The sequence below is a fragment of the Tauraco erythrolophus genome, chromosome 21 (assembly GCF_009769465.1).
Source record: "Tauraco erythrolophus isolate bTauEry1 chromosome 21, bTauEry1.pri, whole genome shotgun sequence".
Classification (NCBI taxonomy): domain Eukaryota; kingdom Metazoa; phylum Chordata; class Aves; order Musophagiformes; family Musophagidae; genus Tauraco; species Tauraco erythrolophus.
Genome location: NC_141485.1, coordinates 12694190 through 12715024, shown reverse-complemented (window position 1 = coordinate 12715024; position 20835 = coordinate 12694190). Strand labels below are relative to the sequence as shown.

At 53.6% G+C, this 20835-nt stretch overlaps 1 protein-coding gene across 3 annotated transcripts in view; it reads left to right on the top strand.

Annotated features, from left to right (window-relative positions):
• The window catches only part of ATP2A3 (ATPase sarcoplasmic/endoplasmic reticulum Ca2+ transporting 3), a 53234-nt gene that overhangs the window by 7343 nt on the left and 25056 nt on the right, over window positions 1-20835 (top strand). For all 3 annotated transcript variants that reach the window (XM_086624851.1, XM_086624850.1, XM_086624848.1), the window contains exons 2-5: window positions 13743-13760; window positions 14197-14279; window positions 17180-17284; window positions 18030-18168. In XM_086624851.1, coding sequence (XP_086480977.1) covers window positions 13743-13760; window positions 14197-14279; window positions 17180-17284; window positions 18030-18168 — 345 coding nt within the window. The remainder of the gene's footprint in view (window positions 1-13742; window positions 13761-14196; window positions 14280-17179; window positions 17285-18029; window positions 18169-20835) is intronic.

The window sequence follows — 20835 nt, the reverse complement described above, 5'->3', positions numbered from 1 at the left end:
TGCTCTAGAAGTCCTGTTTAAGTGTAATTTTTTCCCCTAAAAGTCCATGCGGGTGGTTGGGCAGCCCTGGCATGCAGGGCAGCATCCCTGCTGGGACCTTGGCTCCCACACTGGCTGCTGTGGGGTGGGTTGGTGGACGGGCTGGCGGAGCAGTCTGGAGGACAGTGCACTTGGGATTAGGATGGGGACTGGGAGCCAAGCTGCTGGGCTGACCTTTTCCAGGAGCGTTGCTGGCGCTTGCGGTCCCAGTTACAGGGTTCAAATATTAAGGCAGGCTGTGATCAATAGAAAAAGATGGGGTGTTTCTACTTCCTTTTTTATCTTTTCTTTCTTTTTTCCTATTTTCCTTTTCCCCCCATTTTTTTTCTCCCCTTCCCCCGATTTTCACATAACCTTCATGGATGAACTCCCGTCACATCTCAGATGGAGTGCAGGCAGCTCCCCCCAGTCAGCGGGTACCCCTCGGGCAGGAGAAGCAGCTGATGCTGGGGAGACTGGGAGAACTGGGGAAGGCGAGAAGGATGGAGGAGAGGAGGCCACGGCCGCTCCGGATGGGCCGGTGGCAGCAGCATGGGGCCAGCTGGGGCTCAGTCCGACCCGGTGCAATATTAACACTCAGCAAAACCCGGAAAGCACCAGCCTCCCCCATCCCGCCTCTGTTTCTTATTGCACATCTGATTTTTTGTTTTTTTGATGTTGTGACTCTTGATCTTTTTTTATATCTCAGTGTTGGTACCATCGGAGGTAGAAAGTCTAACAGTAACCTATATTAAAAAAAAATCAATTACCGAGCGCTCGGAGGAGCTGCTGCCTGCCCCGATTACCTCGCTGGGAACCAGGTAGCTGAGATCTGGGTGGGGAGTGTAGAAACGTTGAAGAACCGGAGCCAAAAAGCAATAGAGAAAATTGTGGTTACTTGAGTATTTCCATGACGTGAGCCTGCGCCGGAGGTTCCTCCGTGGGCGGTTAACCCTTCGCGGGCAGGGCTGCAGGCAGCTGCCTGCTCCGCCAGCGTCCGAGCGGCGCGTAGGTGGTGATGAGCAACGCCGGGACAGGAGGCTCGTTGTTCCTGTTAGGATTAGCGCCGTTAATGCTAACGGGTGTTTTTCCAAGCTGTGGCTTGGTGGGTATCTTGCCTGCGTGGAGCCAGTTGTCTCCTGAAAGGAGAGTCGGATTCGAGTCCAAAGTGTTGCTCTTTTGAAGAGAAGTTGAATTAATCCTCGCCAGCAATTAACCTCCTGTCTATAACTGGTATTTGCTGGGTTTCTGTGGGAACCTCCCAGTTTTTGAGGTTTGGCTGCTCGTTATCACCCCATAAAAGCCTTTTCTCCTTCTTGCCCACAGAGGTGTTAAATCGGAAGCCGGGCGGTGGTTTGGTAGCGATCCCGTCTGCTGCCCCGAACGGGGTCCATGCCCGTGTGCCGCCTGGCCTCAGCACGGCCCCAGGCATCAGGCTGCTCCAGGTGTCTTTGTGACCTGCTGTAGCTGAAATCTGGAATCTCGTACCTCTTGTAGGTGTCTCTCCTCTGATCATCAAAATCCTCCTCAAACTTAAATGTTCAGCAACCTGCTGGATGTGCGAGTCCTGGCTTCAGCACCTGCGCTCCCATGTGAACCCATTTGAGATTATAGATGCATTTATATATGTGTATGTCTCATTTGAAATTATATATATGTCCCATTTGTCATTATTTATCTCATTTGTAATTATGTGTCCTTTCTGAGATTATATATGTCCTTTTTGAGATTATATGTCCTATTTGTGATTATATGTGTCCTATTTGTGATAATATATATGTCCCATTTGAGATTTTTTTGTATGTATCTCCTCCATTTGAGATTTTTTTGTATATGTCTCTTTCACAATTGAGATTACATGTATATATATCTCCTATTTGAGATTTTTGTTATATATATACACATATATAATTTATTTTTTTCCCCCCACACTACCATTTGCAAGTCACCGTGAGACACCTTTGAATAAAAGACCCATTTCTGGAGCGGAACCAAAATACAGGCAATAAAAAGATGGCTTTTCCCCGGCAGGAGCTGACAGGTCTGTGCTGATGGGTGAAGGCACTTGAGGACAAGTGACACTGTGCTGGTGGTTCGGCCCAGCACGTGGCAGGGTCACCATCAGCGTCAGGGGTGCAATGTTTTGGGGAGGAAATCCGCTTCTTGCTCTTGCGTGTCCCCTGTGCCCCTGGATTCCTGTGCGCCGTAGTTTTGCTGCGGGTGTTTCCTGCCGTTTAACCACGCCGGGTATTTTAAGCAGGGGAGCGGGGGGCGGGGAGGGATGTGAGTTAATTTGGACCCAAGGTAAGTGTTGTCTTGGCGTCCTTGTCCTGGTGGGGGACACGGTGCTGGGGCAGCCCCAGTGCTGACAGGTTTTGCTCCGTCGCGGTGAAACCACCACCAGTGGGTCTGTGTGGCCCCAAAGCCACTGGCCGTGGCTGTGCTGCTCCCACGCATGGGGTGGGAAAGTTGTCCCTGCACTGGGACCAGTCCCCATGGCCAGCCCGTGACCAGTCCCCACGGCCAGCCCATGTCCTGGGGATGCATGGCCAAAATGTCTTTTTTTTTTTTTTTTTGGTTTTTCCTTTTTTACTCTTTTTTCTCTCCCTCTCCTCTCCTTTTTTTTGTTTTTTCTTTTTTGTTTTCTTTCTTTTTTGTTTTCTTTCTTTTTTGTTTTCTTTCTTTTTTGTTTTCTTTCTTTTTTGTTTTCTTTCTTTTTTGTTTTCTTTCTTTTTTGTTTTTTTCTTTTTTGTTTTCTTTCTTTTTTGTTTTCTTTCTTTTTTGTTTTCTTTCTTTTTTGTTTTCTTTCTTTTTTGTTTTCTTTCTTTTTTGTTTTCTTTCTTTTTTGTTTTCTTTCTTTTTTTGTTGTTGTTTTCTTTTTTTTGTTGTTTTTTTTTTTGTTTTTTTTTGTTTTTCCATCTTATTGGAGAAAATCCCTGGAGTCACAGAGCCGCCCTCTGAGCAAACACAAGGGCTGTGTTTTGTGTGTTACATATTTGCTCTATTATATGGGGGGTTTTGTTTGGTTGGTTGGTATTTTCTTCTGGTTTGGAAACAGTTTTTCTTGCATTTGTCGCTGATAAAAATCAGTTGATTTTTGGGAGGGGTGCATGGGCGATTCTCCATTCTGCTTACTTTGCCATGGGGAGCAAAGCACGGAGATCCTCGAGGAGAAACTCAAACCAGCCAAGCAGTGACTCCGGCCCCTCCAGCAGCTGGGATGGCCGAATCTCCAGGGATTTGCCCTGTAAAACATGGACTCAGGGGGTTTTGCTGAGCAGGCAGTGCCCATCACCGGGAGATGGGCAGCTGGGGTTGGGATAACTCTCCCGAATAGGCACTTTACCTGTCGGTTTGCACTATTTTTTTTTTTTTTTCCCTTTTTCAGCCTCCGAGTCAACAGAAATGCTAAAATAAGGAAAATGTGGGGAGTGAGTGGAAAAATAAAACCTAAAAAAGGCCAGCTGGGCAATGCGGGGTGGGAGAGGGGAAGTGAGGGAGCTGCATCCCTGTGCCTCCCGCTCCGGCTGCCGCAGAGGGTTCCCTGCAGGGCACTGCAGCCCTTGAGTTTTTGTAGGTTTTTTGGGCTTTTGTACGCTTTTGGAGGTCAAGGAGCTTCTGTTGGCTCTGGGTAAATTCCTCCTTCCATCGGAAGAGCAGTGGCGTTCCCATCTGCTCCCCTGGGAGGGGAATCCTGCGGGGACTCAGGAGGAGACAGGGCTGCTCCGCAGTGCCCACTCGGGCTTGTTTGGGCGCTCCCATCTTATGTTTAAAAGCCCAATTCAAATTATTCTTTAATTTTTCACCATTTTTTGACATAAATGTATATAGATATCTATGTATATATGCATAGATATAAAATATTTCATCCTTATACGCAAACATATAAGGTATTGTGTGTATATACATGTCTATATATAAAATATTTCATCTTCATAGACACGCACGCAGATATTATGCATAGTTGAAAGGAGATTATGCAAAAAGCCTAGATGGGATTCCTGTTTCCAGGGATCTCTGAGTATCTCCCTCCGGGAAAGGAACTGGATCAATGATGTGTGATCTCTGGGGAGTTCATCCATGAAAAATATTCATTGCCCAACTCACCCCTTTTTCCCATTCAGAAGAACAGATCTTTTCTATCCAACAGAAATTTTTTTCTTCTGATATAATCTAAACTAAGGGCAGCGTAGACTTCATTTTCCATGAAAACCCATCCAAGAGGATTGCTGAAAATAGACCGTGGTCTGAGAACAGACACCAGAAAAAGCAAGTGTGTGTGTGGGGGGCAACCAGGTCAGCTGGAGCAAGGAGTTCTGCAAAAAAAAATACAAAATAATCATCTCAGTTTGGGTTAATTGGGTTGCAAAGCAGCTCGTTAGCCCCTGTGTGGGTCAGGATGGGAGGACACCCCACCCTGGCGATACACCAGCCGCGTTTTATCAGTCTGGTTTTTATTTACCAGCAGATGGGCAATGAGTTGAGATGCTGTGTTCAAACTTTCATATTTCACAATGGTTTGTCGTGGTAGAGGTATTTCCTCCAGAAAACAAACAAATGGAGTAAGAAACCCCAAATCTCAATCCCCTCCAGACCTTTAGAAACCCCAAACCTCAATCAACCTCCAATCCGGGTTGACTCTTCCCGGTCCCAAGCTCAGGGTAGGGTCTTCTTCCAACCCGGCATATAAAGTTCAGGTTTTCCTGAACCATAAATACACAGCCCGACTCGTGCGCCGGGATTAAGATATCGAGTGAGATATCAATTAAGAGACCAGCTTTTGGAGCAGAGAGAGGGAGCAGCTTCCTCATCTTGGCAGAGAAGGGGAGAAAGTGCTGCTTGGATTTAAATGCAATATCTTGTCATTCTTTTCTTTTCTTTTCTTTTTCCTTTCCCTTTCCCTTTCCCTTTCCCTTTCCCTTGCCCTGTCCCGTTCCCTTTCTCTTTTCCGTTTCCATGTGCCCGTTCCCTTTCCCTTTCCCTTTCCCTTTTCCCTTTCCCTTTCCCTTTCCCTTTCCCTTTCCCTTTCCCTTTCCCTTTCTTTTTATTTTTTTAATGTTGGTTACTGGTTTTGGGGCTTTGCTTTTAGGGGGTTTCATCTTGCAAACCCCTATGGATTGGCTCTTGCCGGTGTCCCAGGAGGCGGTGGTGACCCTGGGAGGGGTCCACGCTGGTTGCAACTCAGTCCAAAACCGGCCATGTGCAAGATGTCGAGCAAAAAAAAAGTGGCAAAGCAAACAAATTGCTGTGCTGTGCCATGAGTGCTGTGGGGTGAGCCCCTTTTTGGGGAAAGGGAGGAAGTTTGGTGGTGTTTTGTGCCGGCAGGTTAAGGCAGGAGGTGGGGTGGGATGTCAAAGAGCTTCCCCTCCTGCTGAGGGCTGGTTTGGGGTGCCAGGGTTTGGTGTCGAACACGAGGTGGGCGCCATGCGGCGAAAAAGCTGGGGTTGAAGGGGGGGAAGGTGAGCCCCCTTGCCCGCTCCTGGAGAGGTGGCTATCGAGTTCTTATGCTGAGAGCCCCGGGCCAGCAGGTCCCCGGGCCCTGCGGGTGCGGGGGGAAAGAATCGTCCCCTGAGCAGGGATGCTGCTGGCAGGATGGACCGGAGCCGCTTGGCCGTGGCAACTGGGAGCCACTCACGCTTCCTGCAGCAGTTGGCTAGGAGAATACTTCAGTTATGTTTATTATTTGTTATTATTCTTAATTTTTATAATTTCTTAATTTTATTTTAATTTTTAATCTTTTTTAATTGTTTTTTTTTTTTTTTTTTATTATTTATTTTATTGTTGTATTTTGCACACCATGCAAGTGTGAGCCTCAGTGGTTCCTTATAGCTCCATCAAAGATACTTGACTCAGTGTAAACCAAGTCCTCGGGGAAGCAGTTTTGGGGGATGCTGATTTTGCTGTGTGCTGAGCAGCATCTCTCCTCCATGAGCAAACGCGTCTATTTTGAAAATGTATCCTGTTTTGAAAATGCATCCTGTTCTCATTTTCTTACCTGCCTTTTCAGCCCCAATATCCCTTTTTTCTATTTTTTAGGAAAAAAAACAAACCCTCAAACACTGTCCCACCTTGCTCTTTTCTCTCAGAATTCATCTGAAAGGCGTAGCTCAATTTTTGATGCTGAAATTTCTCCCTGGGGACATTTGAAGCCTCCCAGGGCTGTGTGCATTTTCCCGGTGCCAGGCAGGGATGGACAGCCAAGCCGACCTGGCATCGCCGCCTCCGCGTCTTTGGTTTTCTAAACTGTTCCCCAGCGCTGCCAGGAAAGTGTTATTAAATTTTGTGTCGCTGGGTGCTGGCCTGGCTGCGAGTGACCCGTGCGTGGCCATCCGTCGTGCCTGGAGGGGCTACAGATTCACCGTAGCCTTTTACTGTGGTTGGTGCTTTTCTGCCGCCACAGTGCATCGGAGGGGTTTTGGCTCCGGGTGGCACCTGGGCATCTCACTTGCGATGCGGTGAGCGGCCAAGGGTGGGTTTTTCACCTGAAAAGGGTGTAAAAAAGGTTACTGTCCACAAAACCCCGATTTACTTAACACTTACCACCGGAGTAGCAATGGGAAATTAGCTGAAAAAGTAGTTTTAGGACAGCAAAGAAGGAAAGAAAAGGAAATCTGTAGGATGCAAGAAGAGGATGTGCTGACGTTGCCGCCTGCCCCTTGGTCAGGGTTGTGGCGATTCCGGCAGAAGGTTCCCAAATGCAGCAGAGTCGTTCCCTCGCTTTTCCCTGAGGTTATGGAAAAGGTCTGCTTGAAGCAGAGGTAAGGAGAAGCTAAAAAACCCTCAAAACTAAAAAAAACAACCCCAAACTCCAGCTTAAGCTTTATTTTGCTTAAGTTCAAGTAGTGGTTTTAGTTATTTATTTTTTTTCTTTTTCTAAAACCTGTTGCTATTTAAATGCAGATTTTTAGCTTTTCCACCCAGGAGTCAGAGTTGGAAATTCTTTCCACTGCGTTGGTGCAAGAGGGAACAAACTGCTTTTAGTTTGCTCAAATAATCCATCCCAGGCTGGAGCCGCGGGTTTCCTCCGCCCTGCTCCCAAAACGAGCCGAGAATCCACTGTGGATGCCGATGGGGACAGGGATGCGGGGATGAGGCCACCGCTTGCAGCCCCATTTCCCCAGGGTTTTTCCTCTAAATTTCCCCAAAACTTTATTCTCACAGATGACACGTGGGTCCCAGAGCTGCAGCCTGAGCGGTGGCTTCGTTTTGGGGGTGAAAGGGGCAAAATCTTCTTCCCTTGTTTTTCTAACATTAAGAAAAGGAGGTGGGTTCTTGATGGGGAAACAGTTTGCTTTTTACCTTGGCACTGGAGGAGGATGCTCGGGGCCAGCCGGGCTTCGTGGCCCCGTGCCAGGACCCCCTGCACCGTGTGGTGGAGAGAAGCTCATGCTATGCAAGATTTGGGGATAAGTCTTTCCCAAGGATAAAAGAAGGGAGGTTGGGGGTGGGATGGGCATATTTTTCCTTATTTATTTCGCACAGCTCCTTGGACCACGGGTCCGATGCTGCGCTCCCACCTCCCTCCCCGTTCCTCTCTACCTGGGCAGCGGGACGAGGTGGTGGTGGCCTATCCTTCAGCACGGGAACGTGCTGATTTTCTGGGGAAAAAGAGATACCGCAGGGCTGGATTTGCACGGTGCGTCGCTGCTGTTGAGGGGCACATCCAGGATGACCGCGTTTCATATTCCCTGACCTGCTGCGATAAGCTTCGCTGGCCAGAAAAGGAGAAAATGAGCCTTTGAGCTTCTCCCCTCCACCCACATTTGGGGGTGTCCAAATGCCTGAATTCCCCCCTGGCACCCTGTCACCATCCTGGAGGGGCCGACGGCATTGGGCTGGGTTCAGTCTGGTGGGTTTGGCAGAGCAGCGCGAGGGTAGGGCGAGCAGTCAGTCTGGAGCCCTGTGACCCAAACCAGAAGTTTTTCAGGCTAGTTTCGTTGTCAGCCATTTACAGCATCTGGGTGCCAACCAGAAAACCAGTTGGATTGTTTCACCCTAGAGCATCGCCTGGAAAACAGCGAGGATGTTTCCAGCCCTTAAACTTCTACGTACCATCCTCCTGTGCCGCCCTGCCAGCCCTCGCCTGCCCCGCGCTGCCACTGTCCCCAGCGCTTCCTCTGGCCCCAAATCTGCTTATTTTTGGGGCTGTGGATCCCCCAGCTGGGAGGAACACCGGGATTTTGCAAAACATGAGCAGGGACGAGCGTCAGGGAGCGCCAGGAACAGCAAACCACCAGTGTTTGCTGTGGGAGGGGGGATCGTATCTCGTCCCTTGTGCATTCCTGCCACCTTTCGAAGCAGCCCCGAGTGAGCGGCTGCCGTGAGCTGCCAGTGTAACCAAAACTTGCCCGGCGCGCCAGAAAAAGCAGCTGCGAGGTGGTAAGAAAATAAGGTGCCGGGGACTGGAGGTGCTTCCCCTACCCGCGGCACACCCACGGCCACCACCGCCTTCGCTTGGCAGGGAAGGAAAAGTGCCCGTGGCTTTGGGACCAGCTCCTGGGAGGTGACATGGGGAAGAGTCAGATCCTGGGAGTGGGTCATGGTGCAAAGCAAAGCTTGGCCGTGGCTGCCCGGCACGAGGACGGGGACGTTGCCAGGGCCATGCCCGCACCTGTGAGGGCCTTTTTAATGCTGTTTCCTCGGGTCGCAGGGGCTCGGTGCAGCTGGAGATGCTGGTTGCTGCAGCCCAGTGGGCTCACGTGCACGTGCCCACCCAGGGATGGGATTTCCACGCGTGGGTGGTTGGGGTGCGCGAGCCCCCGCTCTGCCCCTCCCCGCGCGCCAACGTGGCTGTGGCTCCGCTGGCCCTGCCCTCGCCTTCGCCTCGGCCCTGCTCGCTGGGATCGGGGCGAGTGCGCCCCACTGCCGTGGGGAAGCCCAGGCGAGACACGAGGTGCTGGACGGTGCCCAGGGGTGCCGCAGCAGTCGGGGAGCCTCAGGGCAAGGCTGCACATAAGGCAAAGCTGTGCGGGTGGATGTAAGGAACAGACAGCCGAGGCACGGAGATAACTCGGCTTCGTCCTCTGTGGACGTCGGGCAGTGTTAGCACCGTTAGGCTCAGAGTGTTTGTCAGCCCAGGTAACACCAAAATCCCCGGAATTACGTGGCAAACGCTGTTTGTTTACACTTCTGCAGCTCAAGGTGACGAGCGGCTTCACACCCGCATCCCCAGGCAGGAATTGCACCGAGGCAGTGATGGGCTGAACGCGCTTTAAACCGACCCGGCAAAGCCCCCGGCGGTTGTGCGCCTGGCGGTTTGTGCAATCCAGCAGTTCCGCAGAGCGCCGGGGATGTGCGGCGGTGCCAGCTGTCACCGGGGATGAAGCAGAGCAGATGTCCCTCTGGGATGGGATCCTTCCAGCGCAGCCAGTGCTGGGAAAGGCAGCCAGTTAAAATAACAATTTATTTGGGCCAGTGGAAGGATCCTAGAGCGGCCCTGCCTGGGCTCCTGCTTTGTGTCACGGGAGGGGGGCTGCTGTCCACCCTGGACATGTTTTAAGGGTTTTTGTATTCTTTTCACTGATTTCTTGGGCTCTTTTTCCTGCCTGTTGGCAAAGTCTGGGAATTGGATGCGTCCCTTGTGTTGCTCATCCATTTCCCCTTCCCTGCATAAGGAAAAAGAAATCTAAAGTCAGGAAAAAAAAAATAATAAAATGAGTTTGCAGTCCGGAAACACGGCTTGAAGGAGGTTAGTTGGAGCAGAGGGCTGGGCCCAGGCATGGTGCTCACTGTTACCCCCGTGCCGCACACCGTGCCGTTACTCTTCCTGCATCGCTTGGTGGCAGAAGTGTTTCCCATCAGGGAAATCTGATATTATCCTGGGAAAGCTCCTGCAACAGTGGAGAAAACACTATTTCAGTGTTCACCTTGCAAGATGTTTGCTGCTGAGTGTGCACCGGGGTTTGCTTTGCCACACGCCAGCCTGGGAGGAAGCATCGCCTCGTGCCTCAGTTTCCCCAAAAGCAGAGCAGGATACTTTACCTCAGTGCGTGGCGGAAAAATGCCAGCTGCTCCAGGGATTGTCGATCCTGTTACAGCAGGAGGAACTGAAACGTTTCCTTAAAGCCACCCTGATGCCACCCTGTCATGTTTTATTTGTTTGCTTTGGCCCGGGGAGCGGGGCAGGGTCTGCGGGGGGGCAGCACCCGCCTCGCTCCTGGGTGGCACCCACGTTTATTTACCTTTTCATCCCCTGATTCCTGGGTCCTGTTGTGTCGCGGGCGCCAGCCCATGGGCTGCCAGTCCTGTTTGAGTTGGCAGGAGCTGGAGATTAACCGGCTGAAATACGCTGACGCCAGCCCCGGGGTGGCCGGGCTCCTCGCGTGCCCTTAGAGCGTCTCGTACAGTGGCGGAGCCAGGGCTGCCTACTCTGCCCGATAATGCACGGGAGGACACACTCTTCCGCTGTTGGGAATGGCCCTGTCACCCCTAGGGGTTGCCACCCGACACCCATCACCCTCTGCTTTCCTGGCTCTGCTCTCCAAAGCCTTGACGCAGAAGCGCGGGAGCAGAGAAACTGCGGATGTGCACCAGGACCGCTCGGCTCGGGAAGCTGGAAATTGATGGTGCGAGTGGGTGGCCCCATTTTGGGATGCTCTGAGCAACCGTTCTCGCGTTCTGCCCTTGGGGCTGTTCCTGCATCCATGCGCCAGAGCAGGGTCTCCGTGCCCTGAGCCACCCACCAAAGAAAGGAGCTGTTCAGGTGCCAGCCAGGAGTTTCCGTTTCAGCCTGTCTGCACTCCCTGCCCCAAGGGAACGGCAGATTTGGGATTTTGCTGGTTCCCTGCCTGTGGTGCATTTCCCAGCCGGGTGGGACACGGCAGTGCCGCAGTTTGGCGGAGCCACGCCAGCTCTGCTGCCCTGCCCGGTGCCACGGTGCTGACACACGTAAAACTTGGGTTTTGGCGAGTAGCAAACCCTCTTATTTCTAGGGAGACCTTGGAAGTGAGAGGGAGAGGCTTCAGCCCCAAACATCCCTGTTTTCTGTTGGTTTTTGATTGATCCAGCCCCTAAAAAATGAGTTCATTGTGACTTTCTGCCTTTTTCTCTGGGTATTTGGTATTTGATGGGTGCTGAGCTGCCAAGTGAAGAGCGGTGGAAGGAGTCACGGATGGCAGGGGAGGTGCCTGGTTCTCAGTATACTCAAAATCGGGGGTTTTTGGGGAGGCACTTGAAGCAGCACCACTGACATTCAGGATTTGGCAGCAGCAATGGCTCAATGTTGCTGTGCCGCCGGCGGTACTTCAGCTGGCTGCCCTGCTGCGTGACCTTCCTCCTGTGTTCACCCAAACCCCTTCTTGTGCTTTAAAGCAAGAGCTTGTGCAACGTCCCTGCTCTGCAAACGGCACTGCTGCGGCTCGTCGTGCAGCCGCCATGCGGCAGGAGCACTAAGAGGATTGAGATGTTTCGGGTGGCTGCTTGGAGTGGAAAGTCACCCCTGGGCACAGCCGAGACCTGCGGGAGCCCCAGCACCTGCCTGCCCCCAGCCCTCTCGCCTTACACGTTTGCATCCTTAGAACGGAGCCCGGATGGAAATAGCAGCAGCAGATCTCTTCTACTTGTCATTTCTGTGGCTCTCAGGGCCGGGGAGAGGAAGGCGGGGGTGGAGAGGAGCCGGCTGCAGAAGGGAGAAAAGCCACTTTCCTTCTGACACGCTCCGCAGAGTGATTCGAAATGTTGAAGCCACTCCAAGATTATTTTTTTTTTTGCTAGAAGAATAATTATGGGTGTTATGTACTGGGCTGCCCGTTTCTGGCGATGGCAGGGGACCCGGGGAGCCTTAGCTGGGAGGGCCGTGGGTTTAGAGCAGCTTGTAGCGAGCGTGTCGGTGAGCACTGAGGAGCTGGGGCCGTTGGAGCGTAAACACGTTCAGGCGTCTTGTTTTCACTCGTTCGCTCAGCGAAGGTGGGTTTGGTTTTGGTTGGGTTTTTTGTGGTGGGTTTTTTTTTTTTCATTTCTCTGAATGAAAATAGATGATGGAAACAGCTGAGCAGGTTTCGCTTCCTGCTCTCTCTTAGGGCTCTGTGCTGGGGGTGATTGGAGACAACCCCCCCGTTTGGTCCAGCGATGGGCCGTCAGTGTGTCTGCCTTTGCCTGACTCCTCTTGAACTTCAGCCGGTCCCTTATTCCCTCCCAGAAACACAGGAGTTGCAGGAACATCTGGTTCTGTTGTCGCCCCCTGGGACAGAGGCAGGTGACAGGCAGTGGAGGCTTCGCGATGGCTCTTCAGGAAGTTTCTCCCTGAATTTTTTCCCCGTTGGGATGTTTGGGGTTGGGGTTTTCCGGCTGCTCCCCTCCTGCCCCAGAGCACCAAAGGATGGAGGTGGTGGGTACCCTGCCCTGATGCCGTGTCACCTTGGTGCTGATGCCGCCGCCGTCCCTTGCAGCGTGGTGCCGTGCCTTCGCGCCACCAGCCCTCACCAGCACAGCCCTCCTGAGGCTTTGTTGATTCATGGCTGTGGCTTGGGTTTCTCCACCTCCAGCAAGTCTTGGATTTCCTTTTCCGGGAGGAAAAGTATGCAGTGGCCGTACTTCCCTGCCTCAGGCTGAGGTTTTGCTCCAGCTGCCAGCTCCCCTGGGAGCAGCTCAAATGGAGACGAGCGCCCATCAGCAGCCGAAACCAGGGTGGGGGTCAGTCCTGAACCCTCCCTGGGTGCAGAGCCTTGCAGTCCTCGGCCAAACGGCAGGGCCAGCACGTCCCTTACCACGTAGGTGAGGGAGCTGGAGTGGCGCCCTTGGTGGATACCGGGGTCTGTGCATCACCCGGGGGACCCTGCAGTGCACATGACTTGCGAAGGTAGCGGTCATCCTGCGAGGACGTGAAGGTCTCGGGGAGCCCGTGGGGTTTTTTCAGGTCATGCAGGTGGCTGGGCTCAGGTTTGGCTGGGAGCAGTGTAGATGGAGGCTCTGCACCCACTGAGGTGGATTTGGGAAGACGGCTTGGACACCCCTGAGCATCGGCTTTGGATTTTGTTCATGGAGCGGCGCAGGCTATGAAGTAAAACTGGGTAATAGAGACGTGGTCTGACAGTGCCAGTGTCCAGTGGTGTTGCTCACCAGCCTGGGCTGCGGCACCAAGGACGCTGTTGCATCCTCCACAGCCAGGAGGAAATGGCCTGCCTCTTGTAGGCAGGGTCGGTACCTTGAGTTGAGTAGTTAATTAGTAGTTCATTATCTCAACTCAGTCCAGCTGGGTAAGAATGATTGGTGCCATACAGTGGGGCCAGATGGGGTTTCTGGCAGAGTGTTTTATAGGATGGTCGGACCTCTGCGACCTGGATTTGGAGAGGGCAGCTCCTGAGGAGTACATTTTTAGGTAGGATGAGTACAGGAACAAATGCTGCCGGAGCTGCTCACCACAGGGAAATGATGTTTCCCTGGTGCAGGAGCATCCAGTGCTGCTTACATGGGGTCAGACTGTGAAGTTCGAGGACAACCAAGGCCAGGTTGGATGAGGCTTTGAGCAACCAAAGTCAGTCCATGGCAGGGATGTTGGAACCAGATGATCGTTGATGTCCCTTCCAACCCAAACCATTCTATGATTCTATAAGCTGCCTTGATGTAGGAATATGTGCAGAACAAGTGGCATTTTGGGGTACTGAATGGGCTGCCGGGGCATAAGGGAAAGGATGGCTAATCTGAGCCCAAATCACTAATTAATCTTTTTATTTTTACCATTTTTTTGACTTTGTTACACTCGCTGGGCTGACAATGGAAACCCATAGAGCTCCCTGCAGAAGAAGGTAAGTCATGGGTGGGGGTGGGTACATGCCTTGAGTCTTGGTGGAGGGTGCTGGGGATGAGAAGAGGGGAGTCTGGGGGGTCTTTTAATCTTGGTTTTAATCCCAAGGAGAGCTGTGCTGACAGCAGTGCTTTCCTCTGACTGTAGAGCTACCAGCTGTGAATAGAAACACAGAGGACTCGGTTTCTGTAGATAAAACCAGATGTAGTAAAACCAGGCTAATGCCAGAAATGGAGATGTTTAATAGTAGAGAGAACAATCCCCTGTTGCAGCGCTGGGTGTCCTCAAGGATGCCCACGGCTGGCGGGCACTGGAGCAGCTGGGCTGCAAGTGGGGATGGGGTCCTGTTGCTCTTGATGGCCTCAGTGATCTGAACCACCTGTCTGCTGGGGTTTCCTTGAGCTCTGACTGTGCTTGGCTTCATGTTTTCCCACCAGGAAAGTCCCTCTGGGAGTTGGTGCTGGAGCAGTTTGAAGATCTCCTCGTCCGCATCCTTTTGATGGCAGCTTTTCTGTCCTTTGTAAGTACCGCAGGCTGGGGGCCGGGCACCTGCCCGGGCATGTGCAGCGGCCAGAGAGCAAAGGAGTCAGAGGAAGGTGCACGTTGGGTGAAGGAGATGCTGCAGCAGCACAGTGGTTTTCCAGGGCATAGTGACAACATCTTTGTTCCTACTTAAAAGACGAGACTGTTGGATTTTTCAGTAATGCTGATCCATCCAAAAGTGATGCTGAACAGCTACCTGGGCTGCTTTCTGTGCCCCAAGACCGTAGCAGACAAATGTGGAAAAGGTCTACGGAAAGGTTCAGTCCTGGGCAGGTTTTGGTGGGATGCCAGCTGGGATGGGTAGTGGCCCTGGGCACCGGACAGGGTTAGGGTTTGGAGAGGGGCTGCCGAAGGCATGTGAGGGCTGCCCAAAGCTTTCGGTCCTGGGCTGCTTTTTCCTGTGATCCGTAGCTTTTTGTTGTCATTTGCAGACCCTACCTGAGATCGGGCAGGTCCTTTGGATGTATCTCTATCTCATTGCAAGATTTTTATCAACAGTGTTTCCTGTGTTTTGAAGTTAGACGGTACTTTTGTTCCTGTCTCTTGTGTTTCCCTCTTAAATGCATTATATGTGTTCCCTGCATCATTTGTGCTGTGTCAGCTTTCCTGCCCCAGCTACGTGCAGCCATGACCATGGCCTGTGCTCAGGCTCTTTGCTGAGTTGGGACCCAAACTGCCTATTTGCAAGTCCCTTCTCTGTTTTTAATTCTTACCAGTTGCTTTTCAATCCCGTTTTCCTTCCAGTAAAGTCTGTCTTGTGCCTCAACTTGTGTAGATGGTAAAACAGAAAGGGAAAATTACTCCATTCTTTACTTTTTCCTTGGATATTTTTGAAAGTATTAAACGTCAGCACAATCAGATCCATATCAGGATCCACTGGAGCAGAGGACACTGTGTGTGACAGGTGGAGATGTGCACGTTCACAGTGCAGATCCATTGCTGGTGTCATGGCCCAGCCGTGTGTCCTTGGGGTTGTGCTAGTGCTGGGGGGGGGGGTCCCAGCACCACCTCCTCGTGTGCCTGCAGAGGCTGCCGGGACATTGCTTGCCGTTTCCTTGGCAGAGTGCTGGGTGCTGAGAGGCAAGGGCAGCGCTTCAGGCGCCTGAAGCCGACTCACAAACTCCTCGTACCGCCGTCACCTTGGCTGGGTGCCGGCAGCGGGGCAGGCACCTGCCTACGGCATGCGCACCCATGCAGGGAGGCAAAGACGGGGCCGGGAGCGATTCCAAACCCCCGTGCGGCTGCCGTCCTCAGAGTGGAGTCTCCCTCCTGGAGCCCTTCTGCTCATTTTTCAATGAAAAAATGAAAATCCAATCTGTTGGTTGTTGGTTTTGTTGTTTCCCTGCCACTGGAGCTGCCGGTGTGGGACCTCCAGGAAGGTACCATCCAGCTTCTGCTTCTCCAGAGGGTGTTACTGCTCATCTTCCAATGTGTCCTTCCAGTGGTGTATCTCCAGCGGGACTCTTCTCCCGCCTTCGCCAGGCGGGAGGCTGCATCCCTGCATGCCTTTCCCAAGAGGAGCCGTGATTCATCCAGCAGCACCTCCTGCCAGCCCAGAGCAGCATCTCCTCCCCGGGATGTTCAGGCAAAGTCAGCCGGCAGCGGGTGCATCACCGGGCTCGGCAAGCCGGCGCCCGCAAGTGCTACTGACCTCCTTCACACTTAATGATGCCGAGAGGTGATGTGGGATTAGCAAAACTCACCATCCCCATGGTGAGCAAAGCTGCTTTCATGGGTGGCACTGAGAAACTGCAATTCCAGCCCCTTTGTACGTGCACACCGGGGTGCCCTGGAAGAGCCCATCAGCAGCAGCACCTCGCTCCCCAGTTGCTCATTTGAGCCGTATATGAGGTGCCCAAGTACTGAGCTGTTAGCACAGTTTTGCCCATGATCTACCTCAGGAGCAATTCTGGAGAATTACTTATTTTTTGAGTATACTCGGGGTGTTTGGCAGTGGGACGGCAAAGCCGAGCCTCCTGCCCCGTCCTTCCGGATACAACTCATGGGGTGATAAGGAGGGGGGCTGGTACCTTGCGAGGTTCGATACGTTCCCAGAACGTCAGGCAGCGGCCCGTTTGTTGGTGGATTCGCAGAGCTCTTGCAGTCCCCTGGATGGCTGGCTCTGCTGCGGCGGCTCTGCTGGTCGGACAAGCAGGCGTGAATGCTGGTGTCGGAGGTGCTCTGTGCCGGTGCCTCTGCCGTGGAGCAGCGAGGCGTTGCCATGTTGACGCAGCATGGGTCGACAAACGTTAAATAGAGTGAAAATATTTCTGTGTGTGCGCTTCATTGGCGTTGTGGTATGAGGGCTTCGTGGGATGAAGAGGGGGCTCGGGGTGGTAGGAGGCCACGAGGTCAGTTCCTGCTCTGCAGAGCTGCTCTTACTGCGTCAGTTACTCGTGTTGCATCACTGAGCGTCAGCCCGGGACGGGCTTCTCAAAGGCTGCCCGTGCTGCAGGTGGCGACCGCCGGCTGCCCAGCCGTGTCTGGCAGTGTCTGTTTGAGAAGCGGGCAGTGCTGCCCACTCTCCCTGCTTGTCTGCTCGTGGCGGCGATCTGCCCACAGGTGGGCTAAACAATAGATGCTCTCCTGGTGTAAATGCTCATCCGGTCTTTGCGTGGCCGTTTGCTCTGGCCCTGCTCGTTCTGTGCATTAGGTTTTCCCCAGCAGAAGAGTGGAGGCACCTGAGTGAAGCACCGGCAGTGGGATATGGCAAGTCCACGCTTTAAGCGAGCCACGTGGGGCCAGCTGCCACTCTGGGTTGTCTTCTCTCCAGCAAAGACCACGTGTTGGTTGGCTCTTGTTTCTGTCCTGCTTCTTGAAGTGTTGGCGCTTGTTGTTTCAGCCATGGTGTGGTCCTTCTCTTCTCTCGCCTACCAGATCCTGGCCTGGTTTGAAGAAGGAGAGGAGACCACAACAGCATTCGTGGAGCCCATAGTCATCATCATGATCCTGATCGCCAATGCCGTGGTAGGCGTGTGGCAGGTAAGTGACAGCCTCCCCCCAACCTGCCCTGCGGGTCTCTGCTCCACACGGCTGAGACACTTCAGTCAAAGGTCTGGTTGCTTCTTGCCATTGGAAACTCACTTCTCAAAGGTTCAATTGTGGTGTTGGTTGTGCTGCCCTGTGCCCCATTGCAGATGCTCAGCTGCTGGCTGCCTCTTGTCTCCTTCCTTCCGTCCTTCTTCCTTCCTTCAGTCGTTCTTTGGCAACTTTTGCAATTTGGCATTTAGGATCTCACACTTATTTGCCATCCAAGCAAACGCTGCTTGTCTCCTGGCTGCGGCCAAATGTGTTTTCCAAGGAAGCTTTTTGCCCTGTCCATCAGAAAGCCACCATGGCTGCTGCCCCTTGCCTTGCCGCATCCGTCCTGCGGAACCAGCTGATGCTCCTCCTCTTGTACATATTCGCTTTATTTATCTGCAGCTTGATCTGAGGTGGGGTTGCTCAACGGGGAAAATATCTGGGTGGGATATGCCACTTCCCAAACCATGAATAAGGAAATCAAGCCCAAAGCTCCATGCAGTGTCCAGGACCTGGTGTGATTTAAGCTGGTGGAGACCATTTCAGAGCAGCCGAAGAAGACGTGGCACTTGCCCCATCCACGGTGCAAACGGATACCAGAGCCAGAGCTGGGGTTTGGGTGCTCCTGTCTTTGCAGTGGTGGGGAAGGACCCTGGCGGCATCAGCAACCCCACCACTGGCAGCTCTGCTTCTCCTCTGCTTGCAGGAGAGAAACGCTGAGAGCGCCATCGAAGCCTTGAAGGAGTACGAGCCTGAGATGGGGAAGGTGATCCGTGCTGACCGCAGCGGTGTGCAGCGGATCCGTGCCCGCGACATCGTGCCCGGGGACATCGTGGAGGTGGCAGGTAGGGTGCCATCACCCCAGGGCATGGAGTGGGATGGGGAGGTGGTGCTGGCTGTGGGGGCTTCAGTGACGGGCACCCTGTGGTCCTTGTGGTGCGGGGGCTCTGCCGTGGCATCTGGACACATCTCCTCCGGGGCCATGGCCGCTGAGTCGCCGCGTTGTTCTGCACTTAAAATTTTAGTTTCTCTTTTCAAATCCAGAACGGTGACATGATTTGGGCCAAAGTCGGGGCTCACCAGCCTGCCAAGGCTTCGCCCCGAGCGAGAGATGGTAGAGAATGGCAGAAAAGGGAGAAAAAAAAGAAAAGAAGTGTCTGTTTCTGGCACAGGTTTTGTGCCTCGGGAGAGTTTCCCTGTTTTCCGGAAGAACTGGAAGAACTTTTTATTTTCCGCCAGTATTTCCTTGCTCTGGAAGCGGCTGAGGCACGGGTGAAGGGCTCATGTTGGGTGCCGCAGGCAGCGGTGCTGGGTGCTGGTCCTGCATGGGCAGGCGTCCTGGGGAGCGGGGTTTGTTATTCGGGGAGGGAAGAGGACCGGCTGCAGGGTGCTTTTGCCTCCTCTGGTTGGGTTGTCCCCCCCCAGCCCTTCTGTCAGGGTTTTGCGTTGGGCGAAGGGTGGCTGGGGATCCTCTGCCTGCCCCACCAGCATCAGAGAGGATGTATCTGTTATCCTGTTTTGTTCGCTCGTTAAACGATGCTGTAAACCCCCAGAGCCGCAAAACTAATCCTCTCCTTTCCTCCCTGTGGCCCTGCTCGTGGAAACACACTGCAATCCCTCCCACCCCGCTGGTGTTTATGTCTTCCAGTTGGGCTTCAGCTGGAAGATGAACATAAAAATACCGCGGGGAGGATGAAGCGGAGGAGTGCTGGCCAGATCCTCAGCTGGACGAGCTGGCGGCGCTCCTGAGCCAGCTCCGGCAACGCGCTCCAGCTGCTGACCTGGCCTTTAACTGAGGGAATTAATTATTAAATTAATTTTTTTTTTTTTTTCCCCAAATCAAGTGCTTACTGCCTGCCCACCCGCGGCTGAATGTTACTTTTTTAATGGCACGATCAGCGTCGTGACCGGGAGGGAAAGGAATTTGCAAATTATTAGCAAATCAATTAGCAAATTGTGGGTTTAGGGGTTATATGTGCCGTGCAAGTCTCCGGTGATGCTGTCGGGCTAGCGACCCCAGAGCGGGTGCTACCCCCATGGCGGTGGCACTGTCACCTACATGATGGCAGCAAGATTCGTCATCTGTGGGGTGAGCTAATACTTGCAAACCCCCCAAATTTCCCGAGCTCTTTGCCCCCTTTGCGGTGCTCCAGCATCCTTGAGCAGCTGCAAAATCTGCGGGAAACATTTTGGGGGGGTGTCTGTGAGTCCCTGTGCTTAGTATCCCCCAGCGAAACCCCCAAAAATGGGCACGAGGGGCAGCGGGGCAGGTCTGGCCGCACAGCAGATGTTACACTCCGCATCCCAGAGCGCTGGGATCTGCAGCTGGAATAACTGGCTGGGCGGGGGAGCGGTGCCAGCCCCGCCTCCTGCTGTGCTAGAGGCAGGGGTGGGGGTTGGTTTTTTACGAGCCCCCGGAGGAAGCGCTCGTTAAAGTCTGGGATTTGAGATGCTCGTTAGCGGCCAGGCCAGCAGCGTTGTGTAACGTGCTGTCAGGCGACGCGAGCCAGGCCTCCTTCTGCCTCAGTGTTTCCGAAGCGCTGGAGCACGGTTGTGTCCTGCCGATAAGGGAGCAGGAGGAAGAGACGGGAGGAAGAAACCCAGCGGGAAAAGCAGCTTTAAAGGATTTTTTTTTTTAAGGAAGCGCACGTGCCTTGGTGGATGGGGACCAGTGGCTGCTGGTTGATGGGGCTGCTTTTGCCCATAACCGCCGTGCCATGCCAGGAGATCCACGGACAGCTCTTTGTCTCGGCCGCAAAAGGTCTTCCAGCATCAACAGTTTCCACTCGGCCCATGGAGCCTTGGAATGGGGTCAAGAGAGGTGTTGAGGCTGAGGCTGCTCCAAAATGGGGAGGTTTTGGGTTTTTTTTGCAGAAAAGAGGCAAGCTGAGGGTGCTGGGGGGCTGTTTTGCAGGGAAGAGGAGAGGCGGGATGTGGTGGGGCAGCAGGCGAGGCCACACCGGGCTCGGGCTAGGGAGCGCCGGGCGTGACACTCGCTGCCCGAGGACCACGCGCCTGCACCGCTGACCGCGGCCGCCCCGCGCCGAAAAGAGGAGAAAAGATACCGGTCCCCCCGGCCGCTCCCTGGCAGCAGCGGGGCCGCAGATGCTCGCTGCCCGGGACGGGTAAGGGGGTCCCAGCGTGTCGCTGCGGAGGCGCAGCCGCGGCGGGCGGGATGCAGGGACTCGCTTACGTGCCCTGTGTGCCCGCGGCCCTGTGCGCGGCTCCTGCCTGCGCCACGTGTCCTGCAGATCCTGCTCCCAGCCATGGGTGGCTTTGCTGGGTGGCGATGGGCAGGGCTGGCAGGCGGGTCACCTGCCCCAGCAGCAACCCTGGGCAGCAGATTCCAAAATTCGGGCAGCCGAATTTTGCGGAGGGAGATGAGGCTTGAAAGGTGCGGTGGGTCTGCGGGAGGGGGCGGGGAGCATCTAGCACGGGGCGAGTCACCCCCTTGGCCTCAGCACTGCTGCCCGCTCCCTGGGCTGGCTGCTCTCATGCGAGGTCGTCCCCGA